The sequence below is a fragment of the Tupaia chinensis genome, unplaced genomic scaffold (genome assembly GCF_000334495.1).
Source record: "Tupaia chinensis unplaced genomic scaffold, TupChi_1.0 Scaffold000674_2, whole genome shotgun sequence".
Classification (NCBI taxonomy): Eukaryota; Metazoa; Chordata; class Mammalia; order Scandentia; family Tupaiidae; genus Tupaia; species Tupaia belangeri.
Genome location: NW_006160198.1, coordinates 3,109,597 through 3,120,042, shown reverse-complemented (window position 1 = coordinate 3,120,042; position 10,446 = coordinate 3,109,597). Strand labels below are relative to the sequence as shown.

Sequence of the window (10,446 nt, the reverse complement as noted above, 5' to 3'; positions counted from 1 at the left end):
GGGTGAGCCCACGTGCCCTGTAGCGAAAACCTCCCCAAAAAAAAAAAAAAAAGGGAGAGGGAGAAAGCATCCCCCAATATCCCCCCAATGAGGTGTGGTCATGCCACAATCCCTTTTCTTTTCTCCCTTTTTCTTTTTTTAAGATTTATTTATTTATTTATTCATTCATTCATTCCTTCATTTTAATTTGGCCAGAGAGACACAGAGAAAGAGAGAGGAAAGTGAGAAAGCAAGCCACTAGGTCCAGGACTCAAACCATGGTCGGGAATGTGGGAGTGTCCAGCACCTCGATCACCATGCCACCTGCTGGTTCCCACAATCCCTTTTCTATTTCTTCATCCTGTCTGGTTTCAGGGCACCTGTGCACACACATTCCCAGTGCATTTTCTATGCCACCACAGCTTGGATTTAAACTGTAGTTGGTCATGTGAGACTCAGCTCCCTTAACTACTACGCCACAAGGCTGGCCCTATTGTTTTTAGTATTACTCAAGGTCACGTGCAGTGCACTCACTCTGCTCATTGGCCCTATTGTCTGTGTGTAATGGTATGGCTTTGGTATTTCACACCAGAGGCCACTGGGGATTTTGCTCATCCGATCTAGATACATGCTACAAGCTGTATTTGGCCACCAAAATCATTTGGGGGTGGGGGGGTTCTACAAAAGGAATAAGTATTAGTTGGTTTATTTCCCCAACTCCTTTCCAACATTTTCCCAGTGATTTTTAAATATTGCCTGAATAGACACATAATTCCAGAGCAAAGCAGTACAACCATTTCGTGTGATTGAAATGCATGCATGAACTTGGTCATCACTCAAGTGGCCTCTGCATCCCTGAAAGCCCTGCTAAAGAGCATAATTCTAAGGAGTGGAGGTCAAATGGTCAAGTACATATAAAGCCAAAGGACAAGGACCTGACACTGTTGGCTGTGAAACTTAGCTACACAATGGGTAAAACAAATATTGAAAAGAAGGATGGGTCATAGAAATGAAAGAAATATAAACAATTTCTTACCTGGAATTTTTTCACAAATAAATCCATAGCCTTCTTTTTCACAGTCTTCAAAATACCATTTTCCAGTGAAATGAAAATTATGATTACTTGATAGCAAGGCACAGAGAGGATTGTGTTTTTCAGCTTCAGTGGTATTATGACTTGGGATCTTAAAGAAAAAAAAGTACATGCTTTAAAATATGGTAAAATAACATTGTAACACTGGAATTTCCATTAAGAACATGATTTTTAAAATTAAAGCACAATTATGCTTTTATTTCATTTAATACATCTGTTCACAAGTCACTTCATAATCTACAAAATAAACAATTATCATGATGAGTAAAGTAATTAATGTATAGAGTATGTGAAATTATGCGAAATTACATTGTTAAAAATTAATATATTAATAAAAATGAATATAAATTTATACTTACAAAATATAGGAAGTTAAAAAAGCTTTCATAAACAAATCTTGAGTAGGATCTTTTGCAAAAATGATTTCTAAAAAATAAATAGTACAACTTACATTTATTATATCAAATGGAGACCAATTAGAATATGCCACAGACTTTCCATTTAGCCATTTTTCATAATTGTCATTTTGTAATCCTATCCACACATCAGTGGTCTGGCCAAAAAGATTCATAATAATGAAAGCTGAAAAATATAAGTATATTTTTAAATTTAATACCATATAAACCATTTGGATAATCAATGAATTCTGTTTATATCTATGATCATACTTAAATGACAGCAAAACTAATTAAAAATCAATTGTAGGAATTCGTTACTTTCTTCTTGTTAAGGCAATGCAGTTTATTTTACTCATTTCAGTTTAAATTGGAAGAATTGGGGCCAACAGGTGGTGTGGTAGTTAAGGTGCTGGACTCCCACATAGCTGACTGTGGCTCGGGTCCCCAACCTGGCAGCTTGCTTTCTCACTCCCCCCCATCCCTGTCTCTCTCTGGTGAACATGTATACCCTATAGCAAATTAAATGATAGTAATAATAAATAAAATTAAATAAATAACTTAAATATTTTAAAAAATAAACTAAATTTAATGAAATAAACTGATAGAAATTGCCTAGGTAACCCGAGACTTCATCGTGTTCTTAACAAAACAGCATTGGGGAAACAGCAGTTCGCGTAATGGCTATGTCGCTGGACTCCCACGTAGTCGACCGCGGTTCGCGTCCTGGACCCAGTGGCTTAAAATTCACACCGGGCGCGTGTGCGTGCGTGCCCAAGATCCCGAGAGAAGAATGGAGGAGAAGGAATTGCGGTGTGACCATCCCCTCTGGGGGGTGATTTCTCACTTTCTGTCTCTATGTCTCTCTCTGTCTGTCTGGCGAGCACACGCGCCCTATAGCAAAAACCTCTCCAAAAAATAAAACAAAACAGCATTCAAGTGTTCATTCAATGCCCTTCTAAACAAGAGAAGATTTATCTATTATATTTAAACCAGAGTATACAATTTCCTAGTTATCAAATAAAAGGGTACAGGAATGTTTAAAAAAATTATACCATGCAATTATAGTAGACTATTCCTGAGTTATTTTAGGTATTTTGAAATATAGATCATAAATATGTCCTTATTTTTTCCACTGTTACTAGTAGCACAAAAGACACCAAAACTCAGCAGTATAGAGGCTATCCAGTATACTGGGTTTTTTGGTTTGTTTGTTTCTTTTCTTTCTTTCTTTTCTTCTTTTCCTTTATTTTTTTCTTCTGGCTATAAGGCTTGTGAGCTTACTGGAGAGAGACAGAGAGAGAGGATAGTGAGAAATCACTCTCCAGGGAGTATGGTCATGCCACAATCCCTTCTTCTCCATTCTCCTCTTAGGATTTTGGGCACACGCACATGCAATCGGCATTGATTCTCAGGCCCCCAAGTGTGGGATTAGAATAGCACAGTCAGTCATGTGGGATCCAGCTATCTTAACCACCACACTGCCACTGGCTGACCCTGTTTTGTTTTCTGTTTAAAACAGGTTCTCGCTGACATGTTCCTCCTTCCTCTGCTTTCCAGGTAGCCGAGACTACAGGCACTTGCCACGATACCACACTGTTTCAGACAGGGTCTTACTTTCTAGCAGGGCAGATCTAAGCTTTTAGTCCTCTGCTTCAACCCTCTGAGTACCTGGGACAAAAGATGTGTGCTTCTGTGCCCGGAGTTTAGGGTAGCCTAGGGATGGCCTGTAGCCTGCCAATTGACAGGGCCTTACCAGCGCATACCACTGCTTTGAAGCCTTTCTATTAACTTTTACAGTTGTCACAACACAACATCTCATAGAGCGACCTGAAAATTCATGTGTCAACAGCAAAATAATATTTCAAATGTTGATTTGGAAATGTTAGTAGTTTTTGGATCACTTAATAAATGCTTGAATAAAAAGGCACACTTTGGCCTACTTGGACATTGAGTACTCTACCTTGTTCCACTTCATTTTCAATGGTGACCAGCGTCCCTCCTTCCTCAACACAGAAATCTCGAGCATGGTACCAGTTCTTCTGATTGCTTGGGTCTTTGGGGATATTCACCAAAAGGCACTATCCAAAAATGTCAAAACAGAGTGTTCATTTCTGTATTTTTCTAAACGAATTAAAAATTTCTCAAGGACACTGAGGATTAGCTTTGAACATTCTTTATAATTGCTTTGGGCAGAAGGAACTCATTTTTCTCTCAGCTATTCCAAAAATATTAAAACCAACAAAGAGGGACCTCTTCCAGGGTCAGTCACTGCCCTGCCTGCATTTGCATCAGGCAGGAACAGAAGCAATGATGTGTTTTGCCATGCAAGATACCAAAACACTGTTTTCTGCTTAGTGAAAAATAGTATTCCTCCTGAAAAGGAGCTAGCCTGGTTGGAAAGTTTACAGTAGCAGATTTGGTGTAAAAACAATTCTGGGGTGGCAATGAACAGCTTAGTTCAATTTTATTTACAAATAAACTTCCTCACATTAAGTGAGAGAAGAATACTAAGAAATCAAACCACATCAGGTTCTTCAAATTCACTAAATCTTTGGAGTCAGTCATTTGTAGAACAGAGAAGAAAAAATACGTCCAGTGAGAGAAGCAAGGAGAGGACCACGGACACCCAGGAAGAAGGAGAAACACGGGATGGTTGGCCCTCAGTGTGACATGGCACACAGAAAGCAAGGCTATGGGATTTGCAATGAGAGGTGGTTATTACTCAAAGAGAGTCACATCTGTCTTATGGCAGAGGTTTCTTTACTGTGAGGATGGGATTAGAAATGGAATGAAGCTGACAAGATAGAAGATGAGCTTTTATTTTCTCCTCCCTAATGCTCAGTCATATTTAAACATATTGATTGGATCAGACAGAGTTAAGTGAAAGAGAGAGAGAGAGAAAAAAAAAGAAAGGTAGTAACAGATCAGGCAAAGTTTCAGTGAGTCAAAAGAGATCTTAGGCAAAGCATAGAAACATAGTCCACTTGTCATTTTCTGAAGATTCCTTTCTCATGCTCAATCCTCCCATCAATGAACATAGATAGCCCTAATCATTAGTAGGTCAGATCTCAAGATCCTGCCACTGAGAAAATCCCAGCTATAGGAGGATGCTAGATTAGTGTGAAACCCTCCACTTGCGAGAGCACCTTTCTTTACTATCTTATTTTGGAATGATATCCTTCCCTATCATTCTCTAATTTTTGAATGTGCCAGTTCCCCTGCCCTTCCTCACCATCATACACTCCTTGAAAGCACAGAGACTAAGTCTTACTCCCCTTTGAATATCATTCTAGACTGCATCTCTGCCTTTCACACCAGAGAAGGTCCCTGATAAAATTTATGAAATAAAAGCCAATAGGCCCTAAAAGGATTGTCAAGTGACATTCTCAGGCGAATCTAGATTTAGCCCATTGGTACTCAAATAGGGCAGTTTTGTCCCTCAGGGGTTATTTTGGTTGTCATAGCTGGGGTGGGAGCTGCTATTGGCATCTAGCAGGTGGAGACTGAGGATGCTGATACATATTCTGTGACATGGAGGTTGTCAATCTCCATCGACAAGGAACTGTCCAGTCCAAAATGTCAATTGTGCTAGGCAATTCTTTTTGAAACTCAGTCCTCATTAGGTCACTTCATAGTTGAAGCCCTTAGGAGTTTTCCACTACTCTTAGGGTACAAACAAGAACCCCTGCTCCAGCCTGAAGTTGAGTTATCAGCTCAGGGGGAAAATATATTTTTAATTCTTTTGGTCCCCTTTGCTTTGCTTGCCTCACAAAGAAACTAAATTGGCTTTATAGGAGTTTAATTTTATAACAACTATCCTTTTATCTATGTCCTTTCATTTTACCTCTTTTCTCTAATTACAAATTCCAAAGAGTGGCACATACTAATTATGAGGAAGTCTTATCATTTAATGCGAATTCACCTTGTGTTCAGATAGACACATTAATGAGCCATTCATAAATACCAATGGATCTCATTGGCTGTTAGCTCAATGTATCTCCCCAGAAACACACACACCCTCCTCCGACCCCTTCCCCCAGGAAAGATTGCCTCAGCCAAGATTTACCAAGGGGACTAGGGAAGTGTGGCCTCCCAGTCCCACAACTTCATTGTTTCTAAAAATATAACATACTTACTAACACACTCTGAAATGGTGTTATTAATAATTAAAGTCAAGCAGAAAGATGCAATATAGCATCTGTCGTTCAAAACTGTTTATTTACTAATTTGCAAAATGTGATCAAGTTTAATGTATCTCTGATTATTACAGTGAATCAAGGAGATCCTACTGTTTTCCAAGTGAGTTTTGAATATGAAATTCTTTCTTCCCTCAAAATCATCTCTGAGCATTGGAAAATGGAACTTAGGATCTTCTCCCTAAACTCGATTCTTTCCCAGGGCTTCTACTATTGAAAGGCAGTCAGCATGCATTTTATAAACCTGAGACCTAGGAGCATCCTCACCCTCCCACTCCATTGCCCCCCCAGCCTGAGCACATGGATAGTCCATTTCTCAAAAAGTCACCATCCCTCCCCACTCATCCCCATTTCTACCACCATCTTGGCCCAAGCTACTAACTTCTCGCCTGGCTGCTGTGATAGCTTCCTCGCAGCTCTCACTCTCCCTCTCTTGCCCTTCTCAGTATTCCTTTTGGACTGTAGCTAGAGTGATTCATTTCAAAATTCAGGCCTGGTCTTGTCCCTCTTTTATTTAAAACCCTTCAGAGATTTCTATCGTTCTTAGGATAAAAGATAGAGACTCTAAGATGATGTCCCCCTCGCTTACATTAGTTCCTCTCTCATCGTCCTATTCTCTCTGAACGGAATTCTTAGTTTCTTTAATGTCATATCAACCCTCACCACAGGATATCACCACATGTTGTCCCCTTACCTTTTTTTTTTTCTAAGTTTTTGATATAGGATATGTGTGTTTGCAGGAGAGAGAAAAAGAGACTGAGAAGAGAGAGGGAAAGTGAGAAATCACTCCCCCAGGAGGATGGTCACACCACAATCCCTTCTCCTCAATTTCCCTCTTGGGTTTTTGGACATGCAGGCACATGTGCCCAGTGTGATTTTTCAAGCTACCAGGTCTGAGACTCAAACTGTGAAGTCAGCCTTGTGGTATCCACCACCTTAACCACCATGCTACTTGTTGGCTTGTGTTCCTCTACTTTTAATATTCCCTGCTCTTCTGACCTGCTCACCGAGGTCCTTCTGTTACACATTTTCATAGAACTATATAACTTTCCTTCACCACACACACCACAGTTTTAAAATGTTATAGTTATTTTCTTCATTGATGTACTAACACTGGTTCTCCCTTTATCTTACAAGCTTCAAAAGCATATCTTTTCCTCAACATTGAATCCCCAATATCCAACAATTAAATGGATGAAGAAGAAAGTGCTAAGAATGAATATATTCCAGAAAAAGGAGAAGAGAGTATTTTGAAGGAAAAACTCTGCTGTGCATAAAACCCAATATTGGCTACTTCCAAACTAGATGATACAAAGCAGCCATTAGCTCTCAGTCTAGGTCTGGAACAAAATGAGTAAGTAGAAGCACAAAGGCTAATCTAACACACACATATGCACACTCTTAGAATCTCTTTCTTCCACTGCTCTACTGGGTCAAGTATCTTAAATGACTCACTTTTCATGGGGTAACCCTTGACTAAGCATCTTTTACATCATTAAATACAGAGAAAATTAATTATGAGACAGTAGGAAATATACTTTGAGTATCTCAGTTTTTGAACCTCAAAAAGATGGTTAAGTTGTCATCCAATTGGGATTTATTTTCCTTAGAAATAAGCAATAAAAATCAGTCTATGAGGGGTCAGCTGGTACCACAGTGGTTAAGGAATTGGACTCCAATATGACCAATGACAGTTCGTGTCCTGGACCCAGTGGCTTGAAAATCACACCAGGTGAGCATGTGTGTGTGCCTAAAGTCCTAAGTGGAGAGTGGTGCGAAAGAGATTGCAGTGTGGCCACCCCATCTGATTCCTCATTAGAAAATAATAATGCTGAGTGTTACAATCATTAGGCCTCCTCAATTAATTAACTTTCTATGTCTACCATGTTGAACCATATGAAATTTGTATTTTATATGATTCAAGGAAATATTAATTTTTGGCACTCATTCACCAAATTAAATTCAGTAATTTTATTTAAAACTGGGGTATTCAGGGACCAGCAGGTGGCATGGTAGTTAAGGCACTGGAGACTCCCACATGGCCGACCACAGTTCAAGTCTCAGACCTGGTGGCTTACTTTCTCACTTCTTCTCTCTCTCTCTCTTTCTCTCTCTGTCTCTCTCTGGTCAAATTAAAAAATAAATGAGTAAATAAATAAAATTAGAAAAAATAAAACTAGGGTATTCAAACTAACTTTTTTTGTAAAAAAATTTTTTTATATTACATTTAATCACATACATCTGTACAGTGTATAGTATTTCTTTTCCAGCATCATTACCATGCATATAAATCAAGACAAAGATATTACTATCCACATCATTGTCAGCAAATAGCTTTTCTTTTTTTCAGATTATTGTTATTATTATTATTCTCTTTTTTTTAAAAAAAACATTCAATCTCTATACCTAATTTGGTTTGTAAAGAGAATTTACCTAATATGGAATACTTCTCAGATCAATCCAGTTGAAAATACTATACATGCCATTATCAACAGGTACTAAACCATTTCTATGTCCCACAAATGTCATGTCTCTTTATTTGTTCTCTTGTTACATTCTCTATACTCTTTCTTTCCTTCTCCCTGTTTCTCTTAGTCTCTCTCTGGTGAGTTCATGTGCTATGACAAAAATAAGTAAATGGGGAATAACGGTAAAGAAAGAAAGAAAGAAGAGTGCTATGGCAAAGGAGCAGAACTCCGGTGGTAGAATTTTAGCATCCACGTGCAGAAGAAGGCACTATGGTGGGATCAGGCCTTGGTAAATGGTCACCTAATCATGAAGCCTGCTGTCCATATCCTTAGTAATCAATCAAATTATCTGAATGACTTGAAGACAAGATTGTGGAGCTGTGACTGCTCAGTTGCTGGGCAAACATCAGTTGCACATTAGAATAATTGAGGGAGCTTTAAACATACTGATCTCTTGATCTCATGCAGGTAGTTAAATCAGAATCAGGATATCACCTGCACCTTAATATTTTTTAAAAAGCTCATCTGTTGATTCTAAATATTTGATCCAGGCTGAAAACTACTGATCTAGCTGCTAATTATCAATAGATACTTATAATTATTATTATCATTACTCTGAGTGACACAAGAATATTTCAACCTTGCTCTAGACTAACTTCAGAAGTTTCCTCTATGCTGGGAACCAGCAGTTAGCATAACAGCTATGTTGCTGAACTCCCACGTAGTCGATTGTAGTTCCCGGACCCGGTAGCTTAGAACTCACACCGGGTGCGTGTGCGTGCGTGCCCAAGATCCCGAGAAGAGAATGGAGGAGAAGGGATTGCGGTGTGACCATCCCCCCCCCCGGGGGGGTGATTTCTCGCTTTCTGTCTCTCTGTCTCTCTTTGTCTGTCTGGTGAGCGTACGCACCCTATAGCGAAAACCACTCCAAAAAAAAATAATAAAATAAAAAAGAAGTTCCCTCTATGCCTATGTGTGTGTCGATGCCCTACTTCCTGTTTCTTACAAAGGAAGCATTGACTTGCTCTTCTGCCCTGGTGTGCTCCATCATCATTGCCCCCATGGTCACATACGTCCAAGCTCCCTTTGTGTACACAATAGGAAGCACGGAATGAAGCTAGCTCATGTGGTGAAAACATTGGGGCAAGATAATAGCCAAGAGCTGAACCAAAAGCAGCCACTGTGGGTTTCTGAGAATTATTTATTTAATGCCAAGAATCTGACTTTCCACTAATTTTCTTAAAATATTTTCTTTTATTTATGATTTTTTCTTTCTTTTCTTTTCTTTTTTTTTTTTTTTTTATAGGTTTTTTTAAATTTAGGGCAAATTTGCTGCCAGACAGAGAGAGAGAGAGAGACAGAAAGTGAGAAATCACCCCCCCTGGCGAGATGGCCACACTACAATCCCTTCTCCTCCATTCTCCTCTCGAGATCTTGGGCATGCACACACTCGTGCCGAAAATATCTTCTTTTATACAAGGGAGAAAGTATGAGTTACTGATTAGAATAGTTGTGTTTATGCTTTTGGGTTATCCATGTCCTATACCAAACAAATAATGAAAAAATCCCCTTCTAGTATAGTTGAACACTGAGGCTAAAAATCAGCTACCCATGATTGAAGAGAAGTTTCAGATTAGCATATGAAATCATGGCACGGTTTGGGCTTTTTAATTCCCTAAGAGTTAAACAATTACAATTTAGGATGGACTTTAATTACTTCCATGTAAGGCCTATAAAGTTATTTTATTATAAAACATAAGGAGTGGAAGAAAAGTCTAGGTTTTAATCAAAGGCAATATCGGAAATAATAAATATGGTTTACAATATCCCCACCAGCAATTTTTTTTTCCTGATTTCAATTCTGTATAGAAACACCAGCTTTATGAGGCTCAAGACAACACTGACCAAGCTAAATCATTAGTTTGTCAGTTCACAGGTGAGCAGAGCTATACGCCCACTCTAGGAAGGGAAGACACAAAAAGAAAGATGGATGAAATCTGGGCCCTGTGGAGTTTATGCTCAGTGGAAGCAGAGCCTCAGTGTACAGGTGTGCAGGAACACACACACCCACACACATGCACCGTAACTAGTGAAACTTTCATACGGTACAGAAAATGAATGACAATAATAAAAACTGAACATACTAATGAGGAGTGGTGCCAAGGCTCTTTATGACAAAACTTTTTGCTCCAAAAAGTTCTTTCTAAATGAGAAACTTCTCAAATTGCTTGAAAGTTGTGACCAAAAAATTCCAAGTTCTATGGACAACTCATTTTTTTTTTAAGTGCATGCCATAGGGCAAATGCGCTCAT

At 38.9% G+C, this 10,446-nt stretch overlaps 1 protein-coding gene across 1 annotated transcript in view; it reads right to left on the bottom strand.

Moving 5' to 3' along the window:
* Window positions 1-10,446, bottom strand: part of PLA2R1 (phospholipase A2 receptor 1) — a 138,268-nt gene that overhangs the window by 16,766 nt on the left and 111,056 nt on the right. The window contains exons 21-23 of the mRNA XM_027776501.1: window positions 3,431-3,548; window positions 1,524-1,654; window positions 1,016-1,163 (exon numbers count right to left, since the gene is read on the bottom strand). Of these exons, the coding sequence (XP_027632302.1) occupies window positions 1,016-1,163; window positions 1,524-1,654; window positions 3,431-3,548 (397 nt within the window). The remainder of the gene's footprint in view (window positions 1-1,015; window positions 1,164-1,523; window positions 1,655-3,430; window positions 3,549-10,446) is intronic.